At 42.9% G+C, this 16,224-nt stretch overlaps 1 protein-coding gene across 1 annotated transcript in view; it reads right to left on the bottom strand.

The window, feature by feature from the left end:
- The window catches only part of SH3RF3 (SH3 domain containing ring finger 3), a 100,044-nt gene that overhangs the window by 36,043 nt on the left and 47,777 nt on the right, over positions 1-16,224 (bottom strand). Inside the window, exon 4 of the mRNA XM_033146392.1 lies at positions 3,493-3,846. Within this exon, the coding sequence (XP_033002283.1) occupies positions 3,493-3,846 (354 nt within the window). The remainder of the gene's footprint in view (positions 1-3,492; positions 3,847-16,224) is intronic.

Below are 16,224 nucleotides of genomic sequence, written 5' to 3'. Positions count from 1 at the left end.
GCTTCTTATCTCAAGCCTCCCAATGCGATACTATAGTTTGAAACTTTATATTTCTTCCACTCTTCTCTTGACTGCAAATCAGACCTCCCTGCCCCATTTCCCTTTATATTAGGAAAACCACTCTGCTGAGCTCAGTTTGCTTGTGTTGCTATCTTAATGGAACAGATGACCCTGCATACAGGGTGTTTGTTGTCCTATTCAAAACGCGTGTGCCCTTCAGCTGGGAATCATGTGCCGGTTCTTATTGTGCACCGGTTGACTCTCTATTCAAGACTCGGATTTGTTTGCAAGCAAAGCTTTTGCCTTCTTTCTTCTCTGCTTGGATTGTTACACTGGGGGTGCAGCCAGCCATACTTCATTATTTATGAGATGTATCTCTGGTCAGAAAAACCAGGGGATTTGGAGCAGGGTGACCTGTGACCTCTCTAAATAGCAAGGAAGAATAATTCATAAGGGGTGCAAATGGAGGGAAGATGAGCCATCTGAGGCCTAGACAAGATTAGTGAGCCAAGTGGGACCAACTCAGCTGCACAGGGCACTTTGCTTGTGGACAGCACCCCTGCTAACCTAACAACTAACCTCACTCCTGCTTAGTTTTATCATTGGCTCGCAGCTGTACTACATTCTCTCAGTGCCAATCAACTTAACTAGCCTGTAAGAACCCTCTGTGTGACAGACACAATAATTTAGGAGGCCATTATTTATGTTTAATGTGTTGCACTCAACGTGCCAGCATCAAATATGCTAGATGCATAGTCTATTGAAAGGGAACACAATAGCGATGGAGTCAATACTTGCTTAGACTCTCTCCCCTCCCCCAACCTTTTGCTTCCCAGCCTTCACTATTCCTCTGAAAGTTATGAGTGTGATAGATTTTTCTGGTTGTTTTGGTCAGAACCCAATGCTTTATTTATTACTTCCAAGCTTTAAAAACAATGAAAACTTCTTTTTCTTTTTAAGACGACCACTTATTTTCAAATGCATTCAAAGCGTTGTAAGACTTCTACATGCTTATCGTTAATGAGCAGGAAACAGCTAAGGTGGTACCATTTGCAAAAAAAAGAATAGAATGGCAAAATAAATCTTGGATCATTAGCACAACAGTATCTTCAATTTAAGTTTCTGTGGGGGATTTTATGCTATACTGTGGTGATTTGATTTCATTGCTGAACATATTCTATAAGTTCATTTTATAGGAGTGTATTGGTTTGAATGTGGGGCGAAGGAATTTTTAAGTATGCAGCAAGTAACCTTAACGCTATGGATTAATTTTTTTATTTTAATGTGCAGTAATGTTTATGACCTGATGAAAACATCTTTTACAGAATAATATTTATTTAAATGGCTTTGCAATGCTGTCGTCAAATGTGCCGTGCCTTAATTAATAAATATGAATTTCTTGGGATTTTGTATACACATAAGAAGACAAGGATACTGATGAGACACATAGTTTAGTAACTGATAGATTATTGTACAGATAGAGATGACTGTATGCATTTTAGCACAGACAAAACTCCTGCATTTTTCTTTACAGATTGAGAAAATGAAGAAACTATTTTCGGATGAAGAGTCTGAGGGTAAGAGATATATAACTGATACAGCTTTGTGTATTAGAGAAAAAGTGATTTTCTCTACTTGGAACATATTCATTCTATCACTGAATACAATTTCCCACTGTTTTGATATTTTTACATAGTGGTCTGGTTTGCACATAACACGAAACCAAGCCATGGCTAAACGTGAACAAGGAAGTATATGGGTACTCACCAGGAAAAACAATGGCTGCCTTCACACCTCCCCAAGTCCAGTTGCTGCTGCTCTACCTAGAGCTAAGTCATCGTTTGGCTTAGCACTACATCTGAACCCAGATTCATGGTTTGCCCTAAGAGATGTAGCCAAGGTTTGCTCTTGGCTGACTGCCTTCAACAAGTCACTCAAGTCCTACTGACTCCCATCACTGTAAGTTCACTCACTATTCCTCCCACATATGCTCTTAGTAATTAAGACTGCTTTCATGTACCGTATTTTTCGCTCCATAGGGTACACCGGACCATAGGGCGCACCTCGTTTTTAGAGGAGGAAACAAGAAAAAAAATTTTTTTTCTGGTTTTCCTTCTCTAAAAGCCCTGTTTTTTGAGGATCAGCTAAAAGTTTTGCAGCTTTTTTTGCAAAGGGAAAAGCCCTGGTTTTTTGAGGACCAGTTAAAAGTTTTGCAGCTTTTTTTTGCAAAGGGAAAAACCCTGTTTTTTTAGGATCAGCTAAAAGTTTTGCAGTTTTTTTGCAAAAGGGGAAAAGCAAAGCTCCTTTTGCAAAGGGGGAAAAGCAAAGAGGAAAAGCTCTGTTTTTATGGGGTTCAACTCACATTTCTGTAGCTTCTAAAGGAAAGGGAGCCTTTTCTACAGTTTTCAGACTGATAATCTAATCAGCCAGTCACATGTAGCTGGGGAAACAAACAACCTCCCTCTGCAGCACATTCAACAAAGGAGGGCGGGGCTGAAAGGGAGCCGGGGACTCTTATCTTTCCCAATCTCTTGCTGATCAGCTGCTGAGCAGGGTCCTTTCAACACCCCCTTTTCTCTTTGTAAAATAAAAAGCATGATCCTCTTTTGGCCCCTGGGCAATTCAGCTCCAGGGACCACCATTCGCTCCATAAGACGCACAGATATTTCCACTTACTTTATCCACCTATTTATCTACTTGCAATGGTGTGCTTTTGAACTGCTACGTTGGCAGAAGCTGGGCAGAGCAACTGGAGCTCAACCCGCTGCGTGGATTTGAACCGCCAACCTTCCAATTGGCAAGCCCAAGGGGCTCAGTGGTTTAGACTTACTGTAAAATGTAATATCATATGGTGCACCATGACTCTGAACTGAAGATCTCACCACACACGTATGTACATGTTTTTTCACCTACCAAACATATATACCACCCTGCACTCAAAGGTCCCATGGGGTAAATACACAAAACTTAAAAGCAATAATATAAAAAACAGAACAATATAAATTTCATACAAATAAAATAGCAGCAGCAACAAAAACCCAACCCAATGTACCGGTACCTCTCTTCCTTACCCAAAAGTCTGAGCAAAGAGGTGCACCTTCACAATGCAATGGCAATGATGTTATGGTGAGATGCACGCCAGAGGGAAGGTTATTCCACAGGCATGGGGCCACTACTAAGAAGGCCTGGCCACAAGTCCCATTGGGGTGTGGCACCAAAAACAGGGCTTCCCCACAAATTATCACACATGGGCAGGAAAATGTGAGAGGGATGTGGTTCTTTCAGATATTCATTTATTTACCATTAATTTGCATGAGGGTGAGCACCCATCGACAGAATTTTGCCTCCTTGGCTCCATCTGATGGATGCTTAGGCAGCGACTATCTCTTGGGAACTTGTTTCGCAACCCACCATTTGGCTAGAAGGCCAAATCAAAGGAAGGTGCTAAGGGGATCTGGCTGAGCATTGTGGTTTAATTCATCCATAGTTTACCTGGACTGGAGCGCTGGATGAGAGATGAGTCACATCTCCAATTCTGGCAGCAGCACGGGGGTCACTTGAGCTGATGAGGACAGGGGCACTAATTTCCATGGAATGCCTGTTATTCATGGCCTGAGAAGATTTGTGTGTCATACTGAGAGCAGTGAAGGAGTGGCGCTTCTTGGCATTCTTCTTGCCATCAATGTGCCTCTGAATGGCACTGACTGCTCCGGCACTGTTCAATGTACAGCACTGGACCGTGTTTACTGCCAGGTTAGTGTCAGCTGGCAAAGGGACATCACTGCCAGATGCGGAAGTTAGATTGGTCTTGTCCATCTCAATAAGGTGTTTAGCTGAGTCGTTGAGCTAAAAATGAAGAAATGAAGGGGAAAAAAGAAGGGAAAAAGTGGGCATTACAGAACTGCTTTGCCTGTATAGTTCCAGAGTTCAAATTCTGCACTCAAGATGACGGTTGTTCCATTCTTCGCTTTTACAAGCCCCCAAAATAAACAGAACCACATGCTAAGTAGGCATTCAGTGAAATCCAGTGCAGCCATCCTGCTTGTGGAGTGGATTATGATCCAGTGGAGATGCCTGCTAGTGTGAGATGGGGAGGCAATGTTCTCTGGTTTCACCTTTGCCCTGCACCCCCTCCCTACTTCACACAACTTTCCACACTGTTCTTATATTAGCAGATGCTTCTATGGACTCAAAAGCCGCTCCACAAATGGAATGTCAACATTGCATTTCACCTTCTTTTTAAAATAAGCAGGCGAAAACACAGGAGTGGGCAGTAGTGGTATAACAGAATGAAATGCCTTTTTTTTTCTTTTACAGATACAGCTGCAACAAGTCCCTCCCATGGGCAAACTACACGAGAACAATGCATGAAGCTAGTCTACTGATGGCTCTGTGAAATGCAAGAGTGTGGGATCCCAATGACAATTCAGAGATCTGCTGAGGAGCCAAGTCACATGCATTATTTATTCGTTCATAGAAGGGCATTACAACATTGTAACCTTGTACATTTCAGATTCTACGTTTTGCAAATTATATCTTCTTTAATAACAAACAGTAGAAGACTACCTTTACTTTAAAATAAAATAAAAAAGACTCCAGTAGACTGCAACACTGGCAGGGTCTGTCAATGCATTACCCATAGGTGACAGCGCACCCACCAGTGCCTCCTATGGCACCTACAAAAGGTACCAGTAAATATTCCCTCAAAAATCCACAATGCACAATGCTCTTCTTGCCCAGTTCCTGCTTGTGGTGGCCTGGCATCTACTACATGGAACACATTGCTTAAACATGCCCACATTTCACTGAATGCCAGGACTAGACACCTAGATGATCTTCCATTCAGAATGGAGGAGAGGTACAAAGAGTTTCTCGGTGTGAGTGAGCATAGCAGTGGTTGATTTAAGTGCCTTTCCCCCCTATTGTCAAGGGCAGGGGCAGGGCATGCCTACACTATTCTGTGGTCCTGCCTCTGTTCTAATTTGCAGATATGGCAGCCATTTTGTGACTGGTGCCCACGGCACTTACTGAAAATTCCAGATGTGCCCACTGGTCCATAAAAGTTGGCAACCTCAGTACTTCTGAATTAAACTGGGAGAGTGATATTTGGCAGACACAGGGCGAGCTTATCAAGTGACTTCCATGCGTGAATGTGTGCCACCAGCTCACTGGATGCTCTCTTGAATGGTGCAAGGGTGAGGAACCTGCTGGAGTAACATAACTCCAGCGTGTATTATTTATTCTCCGAAGGCTGCATGTTGACTCGGGGTGACACACAAATCTGCGTTCTTCCAAGCCTAAGAATGTGTATAGAAATGCTGAGCACTTCACTGTTTCCTCATTCCCTGCTGTGGTGCGAGACTGACAGGTGAAAATGAACTGAACTCTCTTGGTTTCCAGATGTGGCCATGGGGGCACCCTTAGGAAAAACATACCTGCATCTCTTGGAGGGTATTTCACACCTTCTTGGAAATGTGCTATAGCATAACAGTTATGGGCAGCGCTCTTTTTTCAGAGGGTGCTCAAGTGTATGCAGTATGGGCACCTCTTTTTGTTGTTGTTAAAAAGTGCGGCACTTACTGTAACAACTTCATGGTGAGTACTGGCACCTATTTTTCTAGGGGGGGGGGAGCACTGGGCACGGAGCACTGCAAGGTGCTTTCAGGCTATGCTGTATGGTTGTGTGTGCCCTAGTACAAATGTCAAATCAGATGTAAGGTCCTGCACAGCCCGAGCTGTGAATAGGCTGCACGACAGATGCATACATTGACCTGTGCTGTGTACTCTGCAAATGGGTGCAGTGTGGCGTCACATTACTGCAAAAGGTAAATGAGCACAGCACCATAGATATTCCTCTATGAAATGTTAGTTTTTTGTTTTCGGAGATCTGTTAGGTGGCAATACACTCAAAGGGTTTTTCAACCTACCTGCAGTGTAACCCCTTTCTGCCACTTAAACTTTTCATGTTGGTGACATACTTTTTAGACATGCATCACTTCGTGACACAGTAATTCAGTGTTACTAGCAAAAGGTAAAGGTAAAGGTAAAGGGACCCCTGACCATTAGGTCCAGTCGCGGACAACTCTGGGGTTGTGGCGCTCATCTCGCTTTACTGGCTGGCGTACAGCTTCCGGGACATGTGGCCAGCATGACTAAGCCGCTTCTGGCGAACCAGAGCAGCACACGGAAACGCCATTGACCTTCCCGCTGGAGCAGTACCTATTTATCTACTTACACTTTGATGTGCTTTCGAACTGCTAGGTTGGCAGGAGCAGGGACCGAACAATGGGAGCTCACCCTGTCGTAGGGATTCGAACTGCTGACCTTCTGATTGGCAAGCTCTAGGCTCTGTGGTTTAGACCACAGTGCCACCCGCGTCCCTTGTTACTAGCAAACCGGAGGTTAAACCAGCCTCTTTCCAGCCCCCGGAGAAGCGTGACACACGTAGACACTGAAGCCGACACTGAATTTTTTGAAAAATTCCTTCCAGTAGCACCTTAGAGACCAACCAAGTTTGTTGTTGGTATGAGCTTTTGTGTGCATGCACACTTCTTTTTTAAATCTTTGTACTTCTTTCCAGCTGTCCCCAAGGTTGCTACCCCAACTAAACTACTTCTCCTTCCTCATAGAAGCTGGGCTTCAAACTGTTTTTGTTCCCTAAGAAACTAAACACTCGGCGCGATCAGATCTGCTCTACCAATGAGTAGCAGAGGCTTTATTTTGATAGGCACAATACAGTAACAATATAGAAGCTGTTTATATAACTATAGAACAGATTTGTACAATTTGTAACTCACCAAGCTAAACACAGCCCACGTCTGCCAGACAACCCTTCTGTTTTTTGTAAAAACCTCGTGGGCCACTACACAGTTCTGAGAACAGGCATCCTCTGAAAATAATTTCATATTTCCCCTCTCCCTTACAAGTGTATTAAAAGTGCAGGATGGGTTCTGTATAAGGATACTCGAACAACCGTCTCTAAGGCTGAAATCCTAAAGCAATGCTTACTTAGGAGTAAGCTCCATTGAACTAAATGTGAATTGCTACTTACAGAACATGCATAGAATTGCAGGGTATACTACAGTAGAAAACTGAATCTATTATGTGGCTGCTGTCCAATAGAAAAGGCAAAAGTATCTAGGGAGAGAGTAGGTTCTGCTTTAGGCTGAGGTTCATACTTGCATGAGCCCTACATCTCATCTGCAAATACTTTCAAGGGGCTCACAATTGGCCCCCCCCACTTGCCACTTTCTTCTGCTTGCTGCTGCTATCTTTCCTTCTGCAGATAACATAATGGGTAGGAGCAGCTCCCAAATCAATACTCTTCTCCTTGAAGCCCCTATTTCCTCTCTCTCCTGGTGCAATCCCATTAGAGTTCTAAGAAAGTTATTTTCCTGGACCAAAAACAATCAATGATGCCAGAACAGAGAGGAGACAGTAGGAGGAGTCGCTGAAGAGAAGCCCTGCTCTCTTTCCATTTGCATGGAGCCCCACAAGTTCTGTGCCTGTCTTTAGCTGGAGCTCTGTCTTTTGTTCCTTACCCTCCCACACAAAAGTAGTGAGGAGAGGAGAAGAGCTTGTAGGCGTAGCTTCTCTGAAGCCACGGAGTGGCTTTGAATGGGAACCAGTTCTCATTTTTCCCAGCGAATGCTTGTGTATTCTTATAGAAGCCTGTCTTCGACTTTGGGTACTTTTGAGATTATCTTTTTTTAAAAATAAAAAATAAAATAAAACATTAGAGAAGCAGATAAGCACACTGCAGCCAAGTTCCTACTACACCCAGCTTCATAGGTTTTAAATACATGAAGCCCACTCGATGCAACTGATGAAACCCCATTGCCAATCGGAAGGAAAAAAAGATAAGCAACTCAAAACCAAGCAGGGAAAATGTCTACATCTGCAGTTCTGAAGTACAATAAGTGTTTTGCTTTTTTTTAAACCAATAAAATACACAGCATGTTTAGGTATCTATGATGCTGTTTGCCAGTGATGGGTAGTCTGTAGCCTAAGGCCCTCTCCCTAATTTCATGTGGATGGGGGGGAGGTGGTAGAGAAGGGGAGAGAGTTGGGGAAAACATGTATGTGGGGGAAGGGGGCAGAGAAGCTGGAAGGAGAGGGGTAAAGTCCTCTGCAACTGATCCGCACGCAGACCACTTAAGAGTGCACTTGAACATCAGCATGGCTTCAGAGGATTGGCAGGTGAATGCCCTGGACCACCTGTCAAAGTGGCTCTGAGGGACAGGGAAGTTTTTTTAGTTAGTTTCAGTGCAATCCTATACATGTCTACTCAAAGGCAAATCCCATCGAGTTCAGTGGCGATTGCTGTCAGGGAAGAGGATATAGGGTTGCCGTCTTAATGATTCTGCTGGGAAGTGTTGCTAATCTTTCTTTGACAATAGGGGGGTTACCACATTCACCAAAACCTTTTTACTTCGAGGTGTGACCAAGCTTGGGGGTGGAGTCTGGTTCGAGGAGGAAATGGAAATGACAAGCATCCACACTGCTAAGGGGCCTGCTGAAACCAGAGGTCAGACATGGAAGTGAGACTTTACTTCATAGCAGGAGGAAGAAATGGGGAGCCCAGTGGTGGTAGCATCTCCTGCTACATAAACTGTGTTGAAGGCATTTTATTTATTTTTTTAATGTGAGGTATTTTTCTTTTAGATCTTAATCTAGGTTAAGCTTGGTAAAGATGTTTAAGATGTATGCTGGTTTAGTCTGAATTTCTGTAGAGTTCACTCCTCAGCTTACAAATCAACACATATTTGAATAAAGACTATTATGAAATTGATGGAAAGTTATGCAAGATCATCAAGAAAACAGTCTTTGTGTTTCATGTTATTTTTGCCGTTTCTGTAGCAACAGCAGCAAATGATGGAAATGTAAGAGACGGTCATAATTAATTTGATGTAGGCATAAAACAAAATATGTTTCTTTAAGGCCTCTTAAGGATAGGGATGAGGAAGAATAGCAATTAATGAAAATTAATCTGGGGGGGGGGGAGAGCAAGCAACACTGTATTTGAACATTTCGGTGTCTGTACGTCCAAGAGTTCAAAACAGTACTGAAGCAGCTAAGAATAAAGAGGTTTTCCTAATGCCCCTATGAGAGAAATAATAATATCTGCAAACAATTTGGAAACTGGAATGTAAAGCTGCCCACAATGTTCTGTCCTCTGTGTTTTTAAGTAAAACTGTAATGCTCATGACTAAGTTTATAACAGTAATAATTTCTTTGGTACATTTCTATCACTTTCTTCCTCCAAGCAACTCAGCACAGTCTACAAAGGATTTGATCATCACAACAACCCTGTGACTACGTCCAGATGAATAAGCAACCTTCGTAGCTAGAGATTTGAACCAGAGCCTCTCTACCCAAGTCCTACACCCTAACACAAAAACAATTAGCGATATATAGTGCTTCTTAGATTCTACCCTGTTGATTGTTCTCAGACATAACAAGTTCTACTCAGTAGGGATCATATATTCATACTTCAACAATGCAATTGGACTCTGAAAGCAGACAATATTGTTTGTGTACCCACTGACATATGGGGCGTGGGTGGCGCTGTGGGTTAAACCACTGAGCCTAGGGCTTGCTGATCAGAAGGTCGGCGGTTCGAATCCCCGCGATGGGGTGGGCTCCCGTTGCTCGGTCCCAGCTCCTGCCCACCTAGCAGTTCGAAAGCATGCCAGTGCAAGTAGATAAATAGGTACCACTCCGGCAGGAAGGTAAACGGCGTTTCCGTGCACTGCTCTGGTTCGCCTGAAGTGGCTTTGTCATGCTGGCCACATGACCTGGAAGCTGTATGCCAGCTCCCGCGGCCAGTAACACGAGATGAGCACCGCAACCCCAGAGTTGGACATGACTGGACCTAATGGTCAGGGGTCCCTTTACTTTTACCTTTACCCACTGACATATTGTTACAGATGCTGGGAGAAACACTTTGTTAGGCTGAAGGTTTGCTACCTCCAGGGTTTTTGCACTTCGGTAAGTAAGCGCATGGGTAGATTTGCTACCTGCCACAGAAGTGTTTGTTTACTCCAACAAGCTCTAAATGTTACAAAGACACCACAAGTCTCCACTGTACCGTATCATCCAAAGGAAATGAAATGCAGAAATGCTATCCTTCAATTCCCCCCCCCCCCGCTCGCACAAGTGGGAGGTGTGTAACATTTCACAGTCCTTTTTTACACCTCCATAATCAACTTTTACTAACAACCAATTAGGAAAACATTACCCCAAGTTGAGTATTTCTTTCACCTCACTATTTATGAGCGTGACAAGATGCATACTGAAAAGGCAGAAGTCCATATAGCTAGTCATAGGAATCCTAAATAAATATAATAAGTAAATAAAAATAAGAAACCAGAAATATTTTTCAAAGAAGTGTAGGGCAAAAGAACATGAAACTAGGCTTACTTCCAAACTAAAGCATTTTAGTGCTGTTGAGGCTCTGCTTTTCTGCAAATAAGTGAAAACAGAGATTCTACACAGCACTAATTAAAGTGTTTTGTTATCCAGCACTGCTCTACCTAATGGCTACACTCCTATGTTTACACATTTGTTCGGCAAAGATCCCCTGCAATGTGAAGTAGAAGCATCCTGTTTATAGGTTCTACCTGATTTATTGCTTCCTGTTCAACACAACAGAGGGATCATTGATGAATGGTCTATTAGTAAGCCAGCTTTGGCTCCCCAGAGAGGTTGGGGGTAAGACTTTAATTATTGCTTTCCATGAACTGGTTTTCCTTTCCTTTCCATTATAGCAAAACAGGGCTATTTCACTGTAAAAGAAAGAAAATACGAACACATTCGTGGTTTAAAACTCAAGGAAGTTGCGTTCCAAGTCTCATGGGCACATTGCTGAACACACCAGAGAGGGAGTAGCCATATATTCACTTGATACACGTTGCCTGTTTGGTTCTGCCATACCAACAACCCCCAGCTCCTATTCATGTCGCCTACGTTATCACCTGTGCACATGCAGTGTCTGTTTCTTTTGCATGCATCTCAGCTTAACTGTGGTGTGAATGTGCCTTATGTTTTCAAATGAGAAGGAAGCTGGTTTGAGGGAAACACATCAAACAACAGTCTTTCTCAAGCAACTACCCAATAGAGATGGATTGTGGCCAATGTCATGGGTATATAGCTTCAAAGACCAGCGGTGAGAGCACAGTCGAGCCAGAGTAAACAGCAATGTGTACATAGCCTGCTGTGCATAGATATAGATATAGATATAGATATAGATATAGATATAGATAGGAGAATATCTAGTTTGGGGCAAGTACTCTGGTGAGATTTAAAACCACAAAATAATGCATGGGAAATACAGGCTGTTACACCTTTAAAATATGCCCTTGTGAGTTCCAAATCTCCCCTCTTCCCCCAGCATAGGAAAAGACCACATGTTTGTAAGTAAACCGTTTTTTAAAACTTACCAAACTCTTCAAAGGTCAGTTTCATGTGATCATATGATTTTCCATATATCAGTCAGAAAAGCTGCACAGGCAGCAAAACTTGACTTAGTTACAGTGGTAGAAGTTCCTAAATTATTGGTATAGGAACTCAAGAGTGGCTTGTTGGACCCATGCAGCTAAGCTGAGGCAACCAGCTTAGCCTCTTCACACACTGAGCTTCTCAGGTAGACTGGGGGAACAAAAGCTTAAGCATGTGGATTATATAAGGCTGATTAACTCACACAGCCAAGGCTAACACTTTAAGTCCCAACATTTGTTTTGTTCTATAGAGCCCAATCACACTCCTTTAGTGAAACTGATGAGGCAAGAGGAAGTATAGTGGTTGTGGAAGTGGGGAAATCTTTATTACGGTATTATTATTATTATTATTATTATTATTAAAGTTGCTGGTAGAAAATGAAAGATCCTAGCTATTAGAAACAGCACTTGCGTGCTTTAACAGATAATGCACAGAGCTAATGCAATTTTGAAAAAGTACGACTCTTGTATGTGTAAGATTAAAACAAAAAAGATTTTGTAAACAGATACAGTGTATGAATTGTGCTTATTCTCCTTTATAAACTATTTCATAGATGAAGCATTCTTTTTGTACAAGAAACCCTGCATCTCGTGTGCCAACAGCTTAAATGCTTTTTATTAAATCTATAAATTATTCTGGACTTGTCCAGTGATTTTTTTTTAAGAAGTAATGTCCACTGGAGCACTGATGCATACACAAGAGCTCTCCCAGCAGCAACAGCCTCCCTAATAATTTCAATAGAGGAAGAAAATGCAATCCACATTCCTTCACAAATATGGTTCTGCTCCCTTAATGAAACGAGAAGCCAAGCTATGCTGATCTCTGCATCGGGAAGAATATTTAGAATGTATCCCCACTACCAGGTGACTGATTAAACAAAACTCCAGATTCACTGTGTATCCACTTCACAGTATCCCTAAGAGACTACTGCATCTGTTTTATTTGCATATATATAATCCTGAACTTTTTTTTTTTAAAAAAAATGGCCTCTCCTCTTCTTGCCAGGTATTTGGACAAATGAGACTCCCATGGAGGTTCTACGAACAGCAAAAAAAAAAATTGTTCTGAAATATTAAGTGCTACACAATAGCTCTCAACATTGATCACTGTATTGTTGTGCAGTTGCTAATTTATGTCTGGGCAGGGACCGGCAAACGCAGAACATATTTTTCTAGAAATGGTTCATCCACCTTCATCTCCCACACTCCCTGCTGTGATTTCAAAGAAGACTCACCCTATGTAGACTTCTAAGTAGTGGCTGTTCACACAAGCATAGAGGTTGCATTCAGCATAGAGTCAAGTGTAAATCAATGGGCTTAAGTGTGCCTTAATTTCTTGCAGCAACAGATTAAAACAGACTTCTTTTTTTGCTAACCCGAAGCATGAATGTTTAGGCCTATCCACTCCATACTTAAGGTGCATATTTTCCCTTCTGCTATAACAGCATGCTAAAATATACCAAAGCTCATAAAGAGGGAGATAAGTTTGTAAATATGTAACAATTCAGATGTTAGGGGGCAGTCCTTTAGCAAGTTTAGGATGCAGTAGATCTCTGGCTGAGCCAGCATTACGTCTCCAATTCCGGCTCAGCTGAAGACGTAACTTACTTATCATGGCTTAGCCAAAGATACACCAGTGTAATTTGCTCATGCTGGCTAAGCTGGGGCTCAGTTAACTGTGCTGAGGATGGCGTAAGTACCCCCCCCCAAAAAAGGGGTGTTCTGGGGAGGTGGCAGGGGTGGGATTGGTCAAGTGGACTTAAGCTGGATCCTAACTCTGTTCAGCCAAAAAAAAAAAAGGGTGTTCTGGGGAGGTGGCAGGGGTGGGATTGGTCAAGTGGATTTAAGCTGGATCCTAACTCTGTTCAGCCAAAAAAAGGGTGTTCTGGGGGGGTGGCAGGGGTGGGATTGGTCAAGTGGACTTAAGCTGGATCCTAACTCTGTTCAGCTCAGTCATGTGACCTGGAAAAAACCCAGTGTAAGTCCAGCTCTATTATAAACCCATGTTTTCCCTTTGCTCCTGAATGGGGTTTGGATCTGGCATAACTTTACGCTTGCCTTCCACCAATTTCTTGTGTAGAGGATTGCTCCCTAAGTCTTCTTGCACTCCATCACAACCCTTCTCCGTCTTGACAGTGATTAATGCACCCTTGAATATTTGTAGAGATTCTAACTGAACCATTATTCCCCCCTTTCCAGTATTTCTTCTTCTATTTTCTTGCAACATTCAAGGAACACTTATTTACCAGCAGAGTTTAAACAGTATCTTTATTACTCGCCAGCAAGCGTTATTTGTTTCCAATATTTGCGAAGGTTAAAAGGAATGCTGTGTATTAGAATAGGGTGTGCTTAGAACAGCATGTCATCGTGAGCTTGCAAAATGAAAACAAATGATGCATGCAGTAACAATAAGTATTAATCTCTGGCTAGTGGATTGGGAATTCTTCTCTCCCCAGCAACTAGAGTATTTGGATATAAAATGTTAACACTTGTATTGTATCTGAGCCAAAAAATCCTTGCGGGTGGGAGGGAATCTTCCATGTTCATAACCGTTATCAGGAATGCTACATGCTCTGAATGCAGAGTATTAAAAAGACACATTTAATTCCAAATTTGACAGTTTGGAGTCATGGTAGGGCTGGAATCTTTGCGTAGACGTTTTAATCCCTTCACCTCATAACTCCACATCAAACCACATCCTGTCTCTTCCTCGGCTGTGAGTTGCTGACAAGGAACACAATCTAGTTCTGTTAAAGGCTCCCTAACAGAGCCCAATGATACATGTTCTACTTTTTTATTTATAGAGTTATTCTGTCAGAATTTCAGTTGTGGGTTCCAAGCTCTACAGCAGTCAGAATGCCATTCGCCCCATTTATTGGGAGGCAAATTTGCCACATCCCTCCTCCCCTGGAAGAAGAGGGGAGGTGGTATCTCCCTAGGGAAAGACATTATGACCTGAGGGTGATTTCACCCAATGGGAAGAGATGGTTACAGACTATTTAAACTTGTTCCGCCCCCACATGCTTTCCTCTTCTTTATTTAGCACCCACCCTTTCGTAGTGTGGGCCTACAGGCTAGTTGTCTGTTTTCCAGGAGCTGAGTGGGATTTTTTTTTTTGGGGGGGAGACCCTAACTGGCTCCAGGTCTTCTCTTTTTTGCCTACTCCACACTGTTGGGCAATGTTTGTTGGAGTGCTGTTACTCTAATTTGGCTAGCTGGTATGTAGTCTGGGCAGGTGGGAAGATTTCAGAAAGAAGGGAATGCTTTTACCTGAGGGTTGTGGGCACCCCCTAGTCATTGTTGTCAGGCATGGCCTGCGGGTGCTGGGAGGTGCCATTTGGCCTGGCAGACACATTGGGGTGAACGCTGGCCAATGGGGCCACAGTGTGCCTGTTGGGGTCTTACACCCAAGGTCCATGCAGCAGGGATGGAGGAATCTTAGGAAACTTTGCTGTGTGCACAATGTGTGGTTGTTAACCTGCCCAGGTGATGGGGGTAGAAATTACCCCCCCATCTATTAATGAACACCTGCCCAGACTTTATCTGATTTGGTTACAAATCTGACTAATTTGTTTTGCATATCCTCAAGTTGTTAAATTTAATAACCATACAACCTACTTATCCACATTTGGTTGTCTTCTTCCTGGTATGCTGGCAATTGACAATCTAGGAATTTTAACTTTGAGTCTGCATTTCCTTAGTTGCATGGTGGTTGTGATCACAATGGAGCTAAAGGGAAGGAGAAGCAGCAGCAGCAGCAGTGGTGGGGAAAAGCAGGAGTGACTTTCATTAGTTCTGCCGCCAGCATAGGGAAAATGTGGGAGCCAACTGTTGCTTTCTGAGGTGTGATGAGTTACTGCCCATTAATTAATGCCAGCCATGACAGAACAAATCATAATACAAGCACACACTGAAGAAGATGGAAAAGCAGAAGCGACTGGGCCAATTGGGAATCCTAGCTCTGTAAATCACTGTGGTGAGCAGGTACCTGCACCAATTTAGATAATGAGATTAATGTAACAGCACACCACATTGCAAGGCAGGTGGGTAGAGGGAGGATTTGAAACTGACTAATGGAGAATTGGCAGTCTTGTGAAGTCCCATTCCCTTGCAGCCCTATTGAATGTCAGGTGTGACAAAACGCTGTTTCTTCCCACAGGTAATTGGATAAATATTCTTGTCCATTTGCAAACTTTGGGTTTGTGGACTCTGCCTACTCAGGAGCTAATCTGCATGAAAACAGATTCAAAGCTTAGTTTCAGTGAGATCATTCTTCCCAGAGTACCTCTTCAAATGCAAACACATTGGCCGTTATCCTTCCAAAGGCTACCTGACTACTCATGTCTAGGAAGCCCTTACAAAGGATTGCTTTTGGTTGAGGATCACAGGTTCCGCACCCCTACATTAATGCCCCATATTTCTTGTTGTTCTACCTTGTTACAAAGTCCAGAAGAGCTCAGCTATACCTCACCTGTTGGAGAGGTGCAACATTAATATTTTGAATGTTGGGGACATTCAAAATATTAAGTTATAGATTTCAGTGATGCAGAGAAGTAGGAAATCTAAGATATTCCTTTTTTCCCTTCTCCTTCCTCATTGTATGACATCCAAATCTTTCAGTAGGTGTTAGGACACAGAACAAATTGGTTATTGCCACAAAAACGGGGGTTAGAGAGCAACTACGTGGTGAGGAGCCTCTTGGACTTGCAGGTGTTCCCTGCACAGT

The sequence above is a fragment of the Lacerta agilis genome, chromosome 4, assembly GCF_009819535.1.
Source record: "Lacerta agilis isolate rLacAgi1 chromosome 4, rLacAgi1.pri, whole genome shotgun sequence".
Taxonomy (NCBI): Eukaryota; Metazoa; Chordata; class Lepidosauria; order Squamata; family Lacertidae; genus Lacerta; species Lacerta agilis.
Note: the sequence above shows the minus strand (reverse complement) of the source record. Positions and strands in the feature narration are given on the sequence as shown.